Below are 17,788 nucleotides of genomic sequence, written 5' to 3'. Positions count from 1 at the left end.
AAGCCTCATGGACTGGACCCCATTTCGCTTCTGTCCTCGGTGCCACGCCAAGTTCCAATATACAGACCAACATCTCGTCTGTAATCTCTGTCTCTCTCCAGACCATCGAGAGGATACTTGTGAGGCCTGCAGATCCTTCTGCTCGAAGAAGACTCTACGAGACAGAAGAGCACGAAGGGTGGAAATAGCGTCGAGAAGCACCGAATGTCTTGACGCGGAGGAAGAGGCGATTATGCACACCGCAGTCTCTGTCCGAGGGTCCGATTCCGAGCAGTAGTCTGAGGAGGACAGACTGGTCACGGCAGGATAGCACGTCAGTTTGCCTGCCCCTGTCCAATCCAAGCCCAAACATAAGGCCTCGGGAACGCCACTGCCAGAAGGCCATGGCTCGACTCGCAAGCAACAACTTCAGCACAGAGAAAGGCAACCCCACCCAAGCCTTCAGACTCGAGCCGAAGCACTGGCTTCGAAACAGGCAAACACTGACCCATCGAGTCAAAGCCTCGAAAATCGCTTTCGGAGCCAAGGCCAACATCCACTCCCGGCCTTCGATCCCGAGAAAACCGGCTTCGGAGCCGAAAAGACCCAGCTACACAGAGGAGCATGAACTTTTGAAACAACTTAAAGAAAGCCATAGATTTTTGGAGGAACTCACTTAAATGGAGGACATTGATGAAAGGCAGGCCAGAATTCATATTCATAACTACACTGGCAAGATTATAACTGCACCTCCTCTGAAGACTAAGAGGAAGCTAGCCTTTCAAGGACAATTGGACACTGATCAGCCACTAGCTAAAGTGCCAAGGCCTAAGCAAAACTCTCCACCTCCACAATGTTCACCTCATCAGTCTCCTCCTCATTCTCCTCACCTGCTTTTCTCTCCCACTACTACTCCTACACCTGCACAGTCTTCTGTGCATTCTGTAGATTCACAACAGGACAATGTCGATCCATGGGATCTCTATGATCCAGATCCCATTCCCGATAACAGCGCAGACTGCTGTCCTTCCAAACCATCACCACCAGAGGATAGCACTGCATACACTCAAGTTCTGGCTAGGGCGGCATCATACCACAATTTTGCCATGCACACCAAGCCTTTTGAGGATGATTTTCTCTTTAATACATTATCCTCCACTCACACTACTTACCAGTCCCTTCCCATGCTTCCAGGCATGTTAAAGCACGGCCATTAAATATTTCAAGAGCCAGTCAAGGCCAGGATCATCACTCCCAGAGTGGAGAAAAACTATAAACCACCTCCCTCTGATCCGCATTCATTACTCAACAACTGCCTCCTGATTCTGTAGTTGTGAGTGCAGCAAGGAAAAGGGCCAACTCTCAGTCATCTGGTGATGCACCACCACCAGACAAGGAGAGCAGAAAATTCGATGCTGCTGGCAAAAGAGTAGCATCGCAAGCAGCCAATCAATCGAGAATAGCCATCTCCCAAGCACTACTGGCTAGGTATGATAGGGCCCACTGGGACGAGATGAAAGATATCATCCAGCATCTCCCCAAAGACCAACAAAAGAGGGCACAGCAAATAGTCGAGGAAGGGCAGGCTATTACTAGCAACCAGATTAGATCAGCCCTAGACTATGCCATTCAATGAGAAACAGCTTTTTGGCCCTGAAGTTGATATGGCCATTGAAAAGATGAAGAAAGACTCAGACACCGCTAAAGCCATGGGTGCTCTGTAAACTACGCAATACAGCGGTTCATTTCGGAAACCTCAATACAGGGGTGGTTTTCGAGCACAAACACCTGAGGCATCATCTTACCAGCCTCAATACCAATGAGGTGCGTTTAGAGGAACTTATAAAGGCCAGTTCCCCAAAGGTAGGGGAAAATATCAGCCAGCAAAACAAGCCTCACAGCCAAAATAGTGACTCTCTCCACCTCTTCCCTCATCACACTTCACCTGTGGGAGGAAGACTGAAAACGTTCCACAAAAATTGGTTACCCATTACAAGACAACTGGTTATTGTCTATTATCCGCAATGGTTACTGCTTAGAATTGGCACAAATTCCCCCAGATACACCTCCAAAACCACACAAACTCTCCTCCCAACACATCTCCATGTTGCAAGAAGAAGTACAGTCACTATTACTCAAACAGGCCATAGAGCTTGTACCACAAGATCAGATAGGAACAGGGGTTTACTCCCTCTACTTTCTTATTCCCAAAAAAGATGGAACCTTGAGACCAATACTAGATCTCAGAACTCTCAATCTTTACATCCTATCAGAACACTTTCACATGGTAACACTACAGGATGTAGTCCCACTGCTACAACAACAAGATTTCATGGCAACATTAGACCTCAAGAATGCATATTTTCACATACCCATCCATCCAGCGCACAGAAAATGCCTCAGGTTTGTAATACGGGGAAAACATTACCAGTTCAAAGTGTTACCCTTCGGGATAACAACAGCACCCAGAGTATTTACAAAATGCCTTGGGCTAGTTGCAGCCTACCTAAGAAGGCAACACATCCATGTCTTTCCATATCTGGACGATTGGCTAATAAAAGCCAACAGTCATACAAAGTGTCAAAACCATACACATTATGTAATACAAACCCTACACACTCTAGGGTTCTCTATAAACTACCAGAAATCCCACTTGCAACCTACGCAAATTCAACAGTATTTAGGAGCCACACTAAATACGCAAACATCACTTGCAATTCCAAGTCCACAAAGGGTACAAACATTCCACAATGTATTAGCACAAATTCATTCAAACCAACAGTACACAGTCAAATTTGTAATGAAACTGTTGGGCATGATGGCATCATGCATCGCCATTGTCCCAAATGCAAGATTAAACATGCGGCCCTTACAACAGTGTTTTGCAAAACAATGGTCACAGGCACACGGTCAACTTCAAGATCTAGTGCTAATAGACCGCCAAACACGCATCTCGCTTCAGTGGTGGAATTCCAAAAATTTTAAACAAAAGGCGGCCATTTCAAGATCCTGTGCCTCAAACCACACTTACAACAGATGCATCAATGATTGGATGGGGAGCACACCCGAACAATCACAACATTCAAGGACAATGGGACACCAAACACAAACAACTTCACATAAATCAACTAGAATTGCTAGCCGTATTCCTAGCCCTCAGAGCCTTTCAACCTCTTCTCGTTCACAAACACATTCTGATCAAAACAGACAACATGACTACAATGTACTACCTAAACAAACAAGGAGGGACCCACTCATCACAACTGTCCCTTGTAGCACAAAAGATTTGGCATTGGGCAATACACAACAACATTCACCTGGTAGCACAATACATTACAGGGGTACACAACCATTTGGCAGATGTTCTTAGCCGAGATCATCAACAAACACACGAGTGGGAAATTCATCCCCAAGTGCATCAGACATACTTTCATCACTGGGGAACACCAGACATAGACCTATTCGCCACCAGCGAAAACGCAAAATGCTGAAACTTCGCATCCAGGTTCCCACACCCTTTATCCAAGGGCAATGCTCTATGGATCCACTGGTCAGGGATATTTGCTTATGCATTTCCCCCTCTCCCGCTCATTCCACTTCTAGAAAACAAACTGCGTCAAAATAAACTCAAACTCATACTTATAGCACAAATGTGGGCACGTCAACCCTGGTACTCAACACTGTTAGATCTGTCAGTAGTACCACATATCAAACTCTCCAACAGACCAGATCTGTTAACACAAAACAAACAACGGATCAGGCATCCAGATCCAGCAATACTCAATCTACTGATTTGGCTCCTGAAGTCTTAGAGTTTGGATATCTACATCTTCCAACAGAGTGTATGGAAGTAATTAAACAAGCTAGAAAGCCCACTACCAGGCAGTGTTATGCGAACAAATGGAAAAGGTTTGTGTTTTACTGTCTAAACAGATTGCCCCTCTTTCAGCATCAATACAAGACATTGAGGTTACTTGCTTCATCTGCAAAAAGCTAATTTAGCCTTCTCGTCCATCAAAATACATCTCACTGCTATTTCAGCGTATTTGCAAAATATACAACACACCTCTCTTGTTAGAGTCCCTGTTATCAAAGCCTTCATGGAAGGACTAAAACTCATCATACCACCAAGAACACCCCCAGTGCCTTCGTGGAATCTAAATATTGTACTCACACGACTCATGGGTCCACCATTTGAACATATGCATTCATGTCAGATTCAATACTTAACATGGAAAGTTGCATTCGTAGTTGCAATTACTTCAGTAAAGAGAGTTAGTGAAATCCAAGCTTTCACTATTGAACAACCCTTCATACAAGTACAAAAACATAAAGTGGTACTTCGGACAAACCCAAAATTTCTACCAAAGGTGATATCACTGTTTCATATCATTCAAACAGTGGAACTTCCAGTTTTCTTCCCACAGCCAGACTCTGTAGCAGAAAGAGCGCTGCATACATTGGACATTAATGTATTATATTGATAGAACTAAATAATTTAGGAAAACCAAACAGTTATTTGTGGCTTTCCAGAAACCACATACTGGTAATCCTATCTCAAAACAAGGACTCGCTAGATGGATAGTAAAATGCATCCAAACATGTCACCTAAAAGCTAAAAGGCAGCTATTAGTAACACCAAAAGCACATTCCACCAGGAAACAAAGGAGCAACAATGGCATTTTTAGGAAATATACCAATGGCAGAAATCTGTAAAGCAGCCACTTGGTCAACACCCCATACATTTACCAAGCATTACTGTGTAGATGTGTTAGCAACACAACAGGCCACCGTAGGACGGGCTGTACTAAGAACACTATTTCAAACAACCTCAACTCCTACAGGCTGACCACCGCTTATGGGAGGCAAAGCTGCTTTGTAGTCTATGCATAGCATGTGTATCTGCAGCTACACATGCCATCGAACTGAAAATGTCACTTACCCAGTGTACATCTGTTCATGGCATGTTCCGCTGCAGATTCACATGCGCCCTCCCGCCTCCCCGGGAGCCTGTAGCTGTTTAAGTTAAAACATTCATTTGTACATATCTATATATATCTCTATTCCATTTGCATGGACATCTCTTTTCTTGATACTCTATCACTCCTACCTTACCCTCTGCAGGAAAACAATCTAACATGGAGTCGATGCCCATGCGTAATTGAGCCTAAGAGGAGGAGTCACTCGATCCTGTGACTCAAAAACACTCCTTCGAAGAAAAACAACTTGTAACACTCTGAGCCCAACACTAGATGGCAGGACTATGCATAGCAAGTGAATCTGCAGTGGAACATGCCACGAACAGATGTACACTGGGTAAGTGACATTTTCCATATATAAATATTTTTTCCACCAATCATCATGGTTTATTCTGTCCCTGATAACATAACCTTGTGTTGCAATACTGAACATGGCATGAAGTGAACATGTTCCTGTGATTTTCACAAGAGGTGTGGCTTAATTACATAGCTATAGTGAAGTAAGTCCAATGGGCATAGGATTGACCACCAATAAGGGGGTTCCTCCCCCAATGATAAACTCGGGCTTCAAGTAAGGAAGATAAAAAGACTGAGCTTTTCTTCTGCAACTACTGGAGAAGAAATCCATGGCCATGGCATAATTCAAGGTTCTTCTGTGCTGAGCCATGCCAGAGGATCAAAATATTTATATAACATAAATGAACATATAAATTGTAAATATTACATAGCAAATCTTTATCTTGAAATTCTGGCATGCTCTAGCTTTCATGGACCAAGATTAGTCAACCTGAGACTAATCCAGCTATTTCTTACGCTAACGTACCTCTGGAGCTGTCCTTCAATTATATTGGCTGACATCCATTGCTGCCCAAGTAACATTAAATAGTTATAAAAATTTAAGATTTCAGTTGTGCATTGAAACAGCTGAGGTCCTTTAACACAGCATTACCCATAGTCAAGGTCATATTCCACCAATAATCTTTACATGCCAGCTAACCTCTCCACTCATTATAATCCCCAAACCCCTTATTCAATCTTTAGACCATGTCTGCCGTACCAGCCTCCAATGCACACAGGTCACCTACAGCTCCACAGCCAGCTTGCCTCCCTGCCCACTTATAATTTATTTTTATAGCCGTCCATTCTGCCCTCTGTGAACTCTGTGCCAGAAATTATGATGCTCCCATTCTGTCAAGCCATCACCTCAGTAGCCTAGCAGCCTAGAGAATCATTGTGACTGCTGGACTCACCTGCCTGATGCTAACACGCACACTCGTGCAGACAGCCCTAACTATAAGAATTTATATTTGTCACTAAAGCACAATTCTTATATATTTAAATTGTTGATATTCATAAAATACATTATTAATGTTCATGAGCCTTCTTAGTCTTTTTAGTCATGAATCATGGCATAGTGTGAAATCTACCAGATGGTCCTTTTTCTTGAATACCTAAACATAAAATAAAGTGTGGGGCTCTCCCCACACACACACCCCAAACCCTATAGCCTCAGCAGGTAGCATGCGTGCCCAGAAATGTCAACGCAGCTTCACTTTTCATCTGCATTACCAATCATTGATGGGGGTCATAAGTGACCCAGCAATACTTATCACCTTCACTCGAAGTGTTCTCACTATACACACACTACCCTTCTGCTCTGGCAGATTTCACTGGCTTACCACTCAACATCAGACAGCAGTCAAACACACCTCCAACAATCGCTTCCTCAACAAAGACTCTGCCACACTTCCACTCAGTTTCTGAAACATGGCTTAGCAGAGATACCCAAATTTGTATCTGCCAGCTACACAATCATTCAGAAGCACACCCCTAAGGGGTAGGTTGATGGCTGTGATTTTTCCTGGCTCATTCACATGTACTGATTGACATGACCGCACCAACATGACCACCCTATGTGTTCTTTTAGTGCCTCTTTGTTCATTTACACCATCGTTTATCACTTTTCTAAACAGATGCACACATTATTTTCCACTGAGCTTTTGGTTCTGGAGCATAACCTACTGATCATCTTGAAGAATTCACTCCTAAATAATGGCATGCTATTCAGGGCAGTAACCACTCCTACTGGTGTGCCCAAGGAATAGTTGATTAGTTATATGACCTCAGATTTACACAGATGGTCAACAAGCCCTCTCATCATGCATGAAACAATCTTCACTTAGGATCTGAACCTCCATGTATCTCAAACTTTGATGTATCTGTTTCCTACTCCCAGCCTGGTCTGATCATGTTCACACTAACCACCATCCATGAAAAACATAGCATCAAAATGCATCCCACCTGCAGCAAAGCACCCACTACTTTGTGAGTAACCTCTGCAAGAATAATGCTGTCATGCTGCTTCACTATCTCTCAGCTACAGAGCCACAGCCATTCTCAATAGCTTCAGACATCCTAGCAATTTTGGGGGTGACCATATCCTCTTCCCAAGACCAAGGAATTTGTTTTTTTCTGCTAAAGGTGCCCAGAGGAACCCAGGCCTCTTTCATTGTATAGGGAGAACCCTGGTAAGATGCTGGAGAAATTCAAAATCCCTTCTGGCCAGTCACATGGTATTGGAATCATATCAGTGGGAACCATTGTGTCCTCAGTCGAGCAAAAAAAATCCTACTTTGAGGGTGCATTTCTGCAGTATGCAGAATGGCCAGAGAACTCTTCAGGGTCTACCAGGAACTTGCAGATGTTTACCCTGATCATCCAAGTGATTGCTCCTCCCTCATCCTCACCTAGTTAACTACCTTGTGGGTTTTTTTCTGGGACAAAGGGCTTTGCCCGCAAAATATTAGACAGCAAATTAACACTCGTGTCTCCCTGCCTTATGTGATTCTTTTAAGTGCTTCCAAAGTCAGAATGTGGCCTGTATTCTGACAAAATCCTGTGTTAGTATGGAGTGCTGTATTTTGATTGGTTGCAAACTCTTAGGGTATCACACGTTTTAAGATGGACTTGGCAGTTGGTTGAATGAGTTTCCTCGGTTCAAGACATTGGTCTCCCAAGCCCCACTTTGCTCTTATGATATGTCCTTAAACCAATCATGTATGCATTTTTTCTTTTTGCATCTATTCGACGCAAGCTCTTGCATTTACTTTTGATAAAATAGGGTATCAGCGAACGCAAATCAGATTTTGCCAATTTATTAACACTACCTAATCCACTTATTTGCTTTGCAGTTTCAAAATACCTTGTTACAGGACTTTATTTGAGGACATTTTTTGATAAGTATCCTGGGTGCTTCTTGTTTTTAAAAAAAGATAATTTTATCTTTATATGTAGCGCTGCTAATAATTTCCTTAGAGAGAGCAACAGAACATGAGACTCATCAAATGGAGTGCACCAACTGCCATGACTGATTATGTAGCACTTTGAGTTTATTTTATCATTTTTATTTATTTTCTTGAGTTTTGTATCCTATTTTATGCCCTGTTTTCATGATTCAACAAAAGTAAATAAACTATTTCAACAATGAGATATTTCCCAGTCCTTCCCACACCACCTCACCAAAATACTGCAACTCTACAAGCTGTTCAGTCGGTGCACTACCACTACCTCTGGAGTGATTCCATCGCAGGCACTGCATTGAGAGTCCTTATCTTATAGGTATATATTAAAGCATAAAACTTAAAATTTAAACAGGGTTTAAACCATTACAAAATAATGTTGCAAATTAGTTAAATTAATTGAAATATAAAAATGATTAATTATATTAAATAGGGTTAACAAATAGACCTACAGGAAAGGGAAAATAGTTTTGAAGAAGACAATACATATATAAAAATACACACCATATGTGTGTTTATAAATAGCTGTACTGTAGCACCTGGTAGCATGGAAAAAAGGGAAGAAGGGGAGGTGGGTGTTAATGCCCCTAAAAGGTTTAAAAAATACATACTCACATATATATTTTATATTTAATAAAAGGGTTTCATAGTCGCTACACACACACACAAATATATATATATATATATATATATACACACACACACACACTTACCTGCAAAATTGCAGTATATTACTGCTCACAATGTATTGACTGCCAATAGTTTACCGTTATGCAGAGACATACGAACATTGAGTTACCTACAGTAGAATCCCCAAAACAAACTATTCATCTGCCTGGTGAAACAGAAGCATTTTTAGGCCACAGCACTACATTTGCACATCTCCTTGCTTTCACACCACCTTCGACTATCATTTTGTTTACAAGATGACCATGTAAAATTAAAAAACTGCCTAAATACTGTAGTCTTCTGACAGGTGTATGGTCCGAATTCCATAGTTACCACAACAAATCACAAAAGGTCACCACACCTAGCTGTGCCCTGTTGCTTTCACTTTGTCACACTTCTCCTTATACAGCCACCTAAGCACAACTGCTATGGATAAACCAATAAAATAAAATACATACAACCAAATATAAAGCCTATTGTACCTTAGCACATTATACTGTGTTCTAAAATCAGGGATGCAATTATCATCGTCCTGGCCTCTGAATGTGGACTCGTACTCATCACACAACAGTCAAGGTTTTTCCATGAGAGACCAGTGCGGCAGTCTTTAGTTGACATGAGGAAGCCTAAGGTTTTAGACTAGATAATACTCTGCCATATTTACTCTGGCTGATCACCTCTTGCCCTCCTCTTCCCTCCGACAGGACTGCCGCCAAGAACCTGTCGGAGAAGGTGTCCCAACTGGAGACAATGCTCAAGAAATTGCAGATCGACCTGCAGAAGGTATTGAGGGAATCAATGGGGGAACAATGCTAAATTTGAAGAAGATTAAGAGAAAAGTAAAATTATGCTCAACGGAAGAAGAGAGAGAGAGGGCTTTTGCATAGAAGAGAGGGAAGCACATGATGGGTGGACTGAATAGCATTTTAGTGGGTCTAGTTTATTTTATTGCACACCCAGGCTTCCCTTGGAGTCCCTGCGTTAGTTCACTTCTCTCGATTTCCTTGCACCGCTTAGTTGTTGGACCAGTGGGCATTAGCAGCTCCTTAGTAGATAATCTATAAACCTTTGAAGGGGTATTCAGTTTTACAAATCTGGTGATGAATCAAGCAATTAAAGGAGGGTTCCATGAAGGGATGGGATCTTAGTGCAACAAACTACACTGTAGACAAGGTGTCATGTAGACGTTCACAGATTTCTTAAAAGAGGATTGTCAGTACGTTAACCAGAAACTAATGCCAAAGTCAGATGAAATTAGTTTTAGAAGAGGGTGAGTAAGAATGAAGCGCTGCACTGGAACCACCTGCCTGTCTAAATAGTCCCTGCCTCTGTGGCACAAAATCATCTTCTTACTGTACCAGAGAAGAGCAACAATGCAATTAGACTTCAGACTAAGGATTCTTCAGTGATAGAAACATGTCCTAAATGGTTGACCAGCTGGTTACATCGTCATATAGCTAGGACAGCACAACAAAGGGGTCACAGTGAGCACCTGTAATGCACGCTCTGTGGTTGCAGAAATGTTGTGAGGCCTCCTTTTCCTGCATAAAACGTAGCTGCTATGGTGCTGTTGCCTTCCAAAGGTAAAAGGCTGATAGTGGAAAGGAGGAACATAGTGGACTTTGGCAGAGTAGCCATTCCCTGCTGGAGCACATAATTCCATGGCTAGTAAACGTTTCCATGCTACACCAACCAGTTCAGGAGTGATATCTGCTACAATAGGGACTAATAGGGGTTTGGTAATATACCTATATTTCAGAAAACCTGTGGTCAGCTGCAGCTACTAGACATACAGCTGACATTTCAGGAGAAGTAAAACAGCTCACTCCATGTGCAAAAATATTTAAATTAAAATATGACCACTTATTTGGGATAGAATGCTGATCTGTAAATTTGACCTCCAAAACAATACCACGGTAGCATAGATTAGGAAATAGACCACCTCGAGGTGCTGGCTTAGGAAGAGTGATAAGAAAATGTTGGGGGAGAAAACAGATGAGAAGAGGCAGGAGAGAGAAGTAGATGGAAGAGCCTGAGGACAGAAGGAAAAGATGACTTTTGAAGTGATTAAAAAAGGACAGTTCTAATATAGCACAGTCTGACCTCCCCTCCCCATTTCTCTCTCTCTGGGGCAGGAGAAGGAAGATAAAGCCCTCCTCCAGGCTGAGGTGCAGAGCCTACGTCAGAACAACCAGCGATTGGAGAAAGAATCACAGAGCACTGCGGCCCAGCTTGTCAAAGTTACAGAGATGCTGTGCAGCTCTAGCGGGGGTAAGGAGCTCTGAGACCGCCTTGGTATTAGGTGGTGAAGGACAGACAGTAGTAGGTGATACATGGGCCCACAAGACCACGTCCATGTGGGGGAGAGTTCACTCTGCCTCTCACAGGCAGAAACGAAAACTGTGCCCTCAAAAGCTTTTGAAGATTCTGGACTTAAAACTGCCATGCTCATGCCACATGACCACTGTATGCAGAACAAATGACCACAAGATGACAGCAATCCTTTTAAAGTGGCATGACGAAACACTTTGGACATTTACCCCATTTGACATCCATCTGAACTCGTCAGAATCCGCCCCTGAACCTTTTGGAAGTAGAATGTCTCATGACAGATTTCTTTGTTCTGGCCAGGACAACTTTGTGAATCTACTTGACTGAAACATAAACAAATACCTAAATTGACCAGACACAAGGAGAAGAGGGATTCCCAGTTCATCAACTTGCTATTTCTTCCTCCGTATTGGAATGATCAGTGTGAGGCAGTGGAACTCATCCCTCCCTTGTCTCCCGGTGAGATGGTATATGGATTTGTGCATCTCCACCTGGTGAGGGTCTTCTTTTGTTTCTTCCTCTATGATTCCTGTGGAGCAGCTGACAACGGGATGCACTGGAGAGAAGACCCCCCAGCCACTCTGTAAATTCCTTGAGAGACCAAAACATTAAAGAACAAACGAGCTACGGTCTCAAGGATCACAAGAGATCCCCTGGAATGTCATCAGACTACATGCGTACTCAGGGAATCTTGCAGGGTCTTGTTGACACCCCAGAGCACCTTGCTGGGTATGTGTATCATCTCAACAGAGTTCACGAAACCTAGAAACATGTATTGAATCATGACATGTGGAATCTCCTGATCAGTTTCCATTGTGATGTTATATTCTGTGGTTGATTTTTGGGGCCATGATGGTTGGACGGTCTCAATGAGTTGCTGCGATTTTGCCTCATTGTTGTAGGTCATCTTGCTAACTTGTGTTACACTGGTTACTCACTGGGAAAGCATTTCAGTGTAAATTAGCCAAATCACTGGACTCATTGACATTATGTTTATTTGTGGCTATTTACCTGAGATAGGGATCTAGGTGTTCGCCTTAATATTCCGGAATGTTCAAAATATTTCACACCCTTCCAAACATTCCATCTCCTTTAGAGGAGCCTGTTACTTTCAGAGAGACCTTGATCTCACGTCAGCACCCATCAACCTCTAGAGGAGTTGTGACCTCTGAGGCAAAGTGGGGCCCTCAAAAACTATTTGAACTGAGTAGCCCCAGTACGAAATATCAGCGTGCTTCAAATCAGGACGATGGACAGAGCTGTTTATGGGTTCCAGTACTGGGATAGAAGAGGCACACTGAGTCAGTATTGAAATATGGGTCAGGACTGAGACCCTTCGGTTGTGCAGGATTTGGGCCGTCCCTGCCAGGAAATAAAGTTCTGACATTGGGTTCAGGGAAATAACACCTGAGAGCAGATCAGGATTGAAATGCACTGTTAGAGCACCACGCGGGCCAGTACCATACTAATAGTACTAACAGCTTAAGGTGCTATCGATCAGGATTGAGGTGCATTGGCAGGGTTGAATGTGGGTCCCAGTATTAAAATTGCAGGTGTTGGACATAACAGGGGGTATCTGCTAGAAGCATGTGCCCAACCCATTATGAGAAAAGCAGGGTTGATGTAAGTAGTGCTTGAAGGAACCATTCCACAGCCCAGTACTGGAACAGCAGGATTGCTGCAGGTGTGGATTGAGGTGCATTGGTCAAGTGTGCGGACCCAGTATTGAAATGGCAGGGATTTGCTCTGGGTCATGATTCAGGAGAACCAATCCCCACCAATCACCTTCATCGACCGACTTTCATATATTAATTTTGGTCCAGCTGTCTTAGACTTAATACTGAAAAAATAGGCAATTGAAGGTCGGGGTTAAGTGGAATGGATAAAAGTTGCAAAGAGGGTACTAGTAATAGATATCAAGGTTGAGATGCATGAGTTGAGGTGCGTGAGTTCGGTTACTGGAAAGTTACGTTATTACAGGTGAAGAATGAGTTGCTTTGGCCGAGGTGTGTGCTACTCACTTTAATGGAATTTCAACGAAAGCAGGGAGTTACCGTTGAATGCACCTGCAGAGGTGTGCATGGATCGGGGGGTGCTGTAGGCCACCAATGGGTGCATGAGCTGAACAACTTGTGCTTCCCAGTACTGGAAAAAGAGTGCTATTGTAGGTCAGAACTGATGTACATTGGTGGAGTTGTTTTTGAATCTTGATACTACAGAAGAGGGTGCTGCAGGTCAGGATTTGGGTGCACAAGCAGAGCTTCATGTCTATCCCAGTTCTGGAACAGGATGGGCACTGTACGTCAGGATGAGGTGGAACAATCTCCCTAACCCAAACAACTCAGTCTATTGACATTCATGTTTCAGTTTCCACCCATCCCAGTGCTGGATCCGAGTTAAGCTTGACAAAAAGGAAAATAAATTGTACAGGTGTATAAATATGGAAGCTGTGATTCCGAGGACGTGGACCTTTGAGCCCTCGGCGTACATTACTGTATGTATAGGTCATTGTTTGTACATTAAAAAGTGTTTAATATTAGGAATTATTTTTTTTAAGAGAGAACAATGTGGGTTTCTTTGCAATAAAAAACTGGTTTATTTTGCTGCAGCTGTCTGGGGCAGAGGGAACTATTTTTCCTTGAAACAAAGAGGGAAGCCATATGCACTGCTAGTGGACAAATGCTTCCAAACTTTCTGATTGCAGTTCACTCCTCTGTGGCCTAGTGGTGCTTATGGTTCCCTCTGGGTGTGTTTCTGTATTGTTAGGCTACATAGGTTAGTGTATGCCACTGTTAGGAAAAACCTGGCCTCATACGGATAGAAGGAATTGTGCTTTGAGGAACCCCAGCCAGTGCAGCTCTGGCTCTCATTCACTGTGAACTTGGTGACAGTTGTGACACGCCCATATCTCTCCAGGGTTGAATATCTTTTGTCAACAGTCAGCCTGTAACATGCCCTGCATTATTTTACAAACTCTTGTCTCCTCCTCCATTCCCTGACAAGCCCTTTCTTTTCTCTTCCATTCTGTCACTTACCATGCCTATCTTCTGCTATTTCTACCACACATTTTGACTTCCTTCGCTTGCAGACTATCCCTCTCCCCATCTTTTTTGTCACATCCTATCCATTCTGTCATAAATGCTCCTCCATTCCATTACTGCCCCCTGCTTTCTTTTACACATCCACCAATCCCATGCCTGTCACAGGCTTTCTTTGCAGATGGGGCCTGCATGAAAACTATATGCAGGTTTCCACTTCTTCCATTTATGCCAGGTTGCAAAAACACTTGACTCAGTATTAAAAAAAATGTCCTCGAGGGAAGGATAACACGGCAACCACACCATTTGGCGTCATCGAATGGCAACCTCATCATTGAACACAATTAGTCAGGCTTGCTTTATAAAGCTATAATTAGCTTTTGAAGTAATAGAGTGAAGCATGGCAAGACTGGACCCTGGGTCACAATGCTTCTTTGCCTAGATCATCCCCTTCCTATCCCTTGCAGTCACTCCCCTCAACTCTCTACAAACCTACTTTGCACTACCATACACTTCTGTTCGGTCCATAGACTACTTCCATCAACCGTGCATAGGTTCACGCATCCTGCATTTCTCCTGCTAGTTTACACCCCATCTCTTTCGAATCCCCTGTTCAAGCTCTATCTATTTTTTCTCTCAGATCATCCCTTCTCCTCGATTCTCTCAAGCAACTTCCATATCCACACACCCTCCCCCTCCGCTCTAACAGCTACCTTCACTTAGTTAGCTACCTGAATCTTTCTGGCTGCCTACACCATCAAAGTGTACAAAAATATATACTGAACTATGTTCTAGGTCAGTTTTAAATCCTGATAGAATGTTAAGGGCCTAATCCGGCCAATATTACAAGTGGGTAAGCATTCTATACCTACTAGTCCTCAATAGTCTCATGTGGGCTTCTATACAGAGTCTTTTATTTTTCTAGTGGGCACTAAATTATCCCTACCATTCCTTATGGAACTGATTTAAGACTGCAATGTCAGTTTATTATCTAAATTATATTACATGATAGAAGGGCAGCTTGTTATCCTAGGAGTTGAACCTGGGTATTTGACTTTTGGCTTCATCCTCCGCCTGGAGACATCACACTGTCACACACTGTGTAAATAGGTATTTCACCTGTTATTTTTTTACATTTCAAAGGCTTTGATAAGGGCCATTTTTCTTAGAAATGAATGTGATGATATTTAAGATGCTTCCCTGTGCAATAAAAGGTCAATATGCAATGTCATTCGACGTCTGTCTTGTGGTCTTTTGCAAAAGCTCTACTCTAATTAGCTAATATAAAGACTGATGCAAGCTAAGCTCGGCGACTGGCAAAATGTGCAATAATTGTCAGCATTGTAGTGATTCGCTGAAACAAATCCTTGAAAGCATTGTTCTTTCGGTGACAGAAGGAAGTGATGATTGTCAGCACAGTGCTGATTAGCTGAGCAAGCACTGGCAAATCCAATAGGCCACTCCTTTGCCAAAGCTTTTGGCTTTGCCAGTGTCTTTTAGCCATGTTGTACAACAGCATGGCTGTGCAGCATGGCTAAAAGTAAAGTTAGAAAAAAAAGCGTTATGATTAGGCCAGCGCTCCCCGTGCCTTATCGCTTTTTTCTTCTAGTGGTGGGTTGCTGTGGGCTACACAGACAAAGGAAGAGTGGGAGGTAAGAGGGAAGAAGCTACATGGACAACTGGAGGGTTGGGGTGGGAGGAAAGAAGCAACACAGACATTGAGAGTGTGTGGTGGTGTCAGAGAAAAGAAGCCACACGGACTGGTGCAGGGTGGGAACGTGAAAAGAGACACAAATAAGGGTAGGGGTTTGGAGGGTAAGAAGCAGTACAGACAACGGTGAGAGGGGATAAAAAAACATGGACAACAGATAAGGGGTGAGAGGGGAAAAAACAATGGGGGTGGGTGGGGATGAAGCAACAGGATCAGGAAGAATAAATAAGTAAAATAGTACCTCAATCCCAGCACGCAACGGATGGACAGCGGAAGGGCAGTAATATAAGTAAATCAGCCAGTACTTGGTCCATGCTCCAAACAAAAGATAGGAAGTCACATTGGCGAGTGCTGGCCGATTAAGAGGCAGCAAATAAGAGTGACTATGAAGCCAACAAATGATAAGCAATGGGCTGGCTCTAAGCCTTTTATAGTATATGTCTCACAGTGACAGCGCACACCTTCTGCAGTCAAGATCTAAACAGCTGTGAATGTGTGCACTGTTCTGTGAGAGGCTGAAAGAAGCAATGATTAAAGGAGCTGATCCGTATTAAAAGAGTGAAACCATCATTATGAGCATTGCTTAGTGATTATTTTATTGAAGCAATAATTGTATGCTCTGATCTACGAATGGCTGTAAAGGAGTGAGTTTAAGCCCTGCTCTCTGGGTGGAGAGAGAAGCAAAGATAATGGGTGCTACCTGCATGTCCTTCTCTGGAGTGGCAGATAGGTATAATTCTTGTAAATGCTGCTCTGTGGTGGGTTAGTGTCAATGAGTGGAAACATGGCATGTGGGATTCATTTAAAACAGCTCAAGAGGTTCTTTTTATCCAAACAGTATGGCTCCCGCCTCATACGTACAAAAAACGAAACATTTATTGATTATATGGTCTTCAAAATGTTCTATGTGTTTCCTCATTGATTTGATGGTTTCTATCACATGTGAAATTGTATGACTAGGAAATGCTTGTTTGATTACTCCACGTTCACCTAAATTCTATGCGGCCTTTGGGTTAAATTGTGTAATTTATAGACTTGTGTCCCCAGTGTCTGTTGTTGATTGCATGGAAAATTCTCCATTTTGGAAGGCTGGTGATTGTGGGTCTTGTACACTTTTGTTGTGCCTTCATTAAAACCATTACAAAATTCATACAAATACTGAACTGTTATTATCATACACATAGATACTATGATTTGTTCACTTAATAGAGGCCATTTATAATTCGACCAATAATATATTATATTTCATCATTTGGCACTGGTTTGTTATTTTCTTCTTTTAGAATTGCTCATTTGTTTATTTTTATCCAGGCCATTTTTATCATGATCCAGGTTGCAATCATTAAATAAATCTAATGTGGGGCAATCCTTTCTTTTCAGCTTCACAGTTATAATATATTCTATTCTTAGGGCTCTGCTCACTGTGCCTTTTGATTACTCTTTCTAAAACGACATTCTAAAAAACGTTTGTCACAATTTTTCATTTTTAGTTTTCATAATACTTTCCATTTTATGCAATATTGTTAAGATAAAAGTGTATTTCTTCAGATTTTCTAAAGTGATTGTTGGACAAGCCAAAAAACATAGCACGGTTGATGGCAAGTTAACAGATGGCCATATTTATTAGGCCCATGGCACAGGGTGGCTCAGCAAGGGCCTTCCTGCCCTGCGCCACCGGCAAAGGGCAGAAATGTACCTTATCAACAAGATATGGTGCATTTCTGTCCTCTCCATCTGCGCTGGCGCACAAATTGCCGCCATGCACCAACGCAGGAACCCTTG

The 17,788-nt window shown here is 42.7% G+C and overlaps 1 protein-coding gene across 4 annotated transcripts in view; it reads left to right on the top strand.

The window, feature by feature from the left end:
• Positions 1 to 15,526, top strand: part of SIPA1 (signal-induced proliferation-associated 1) — a 210,160-nt gene extending 194,634 nt beyond the window's left edge. For 2 of the 4 annotated variants that reach the window (XM_069207881.1, XM_069207879.1), the window contains exons 15-16: positions 9,631 to 9,709; positions 11,062 to 11,347. In XM_069207881.1, the coding sequence (XP_069063982.1) occupies positions 9,631 to 9,709; positions 11,062 to 11,211 (229 nt within the window). In that variant the 3' untranslated portion in view covers positions 11,212 to 11,347. Of the gene's footprint in view, positions 1 to 9,630; positions 9,710 to 11,061 lie in introns of all 4 variants that reach the window. The other 2 variants (XM_069207878.1, XM_069207880.1) reach the window with 2 other exon arrangements.
• Positions 15,527 to 17,788: the final 2,262 nt, after the last annotated feature.

Source organism: Pleurodeles waltl, chromosome 9 (assembly GCF_031143425.1).
Source record: "Pleurodeles waltl isolate 20211129_DDA chromosome 9, aPleWal1.hap1.20221129, whole genome shotgun sequence".
Lineage (NCBI taxonomy): Eukaryota > Metazoa > Chordata > Amphibia > Caudata > Salamandridae > Pleurodeles > Pleurodeles waltl.
The sequence above is the reverse complement of the archived record's forward strand: the minus strand, read 5'-3'. Positions and strand labels throughout refer to the sequence as shown.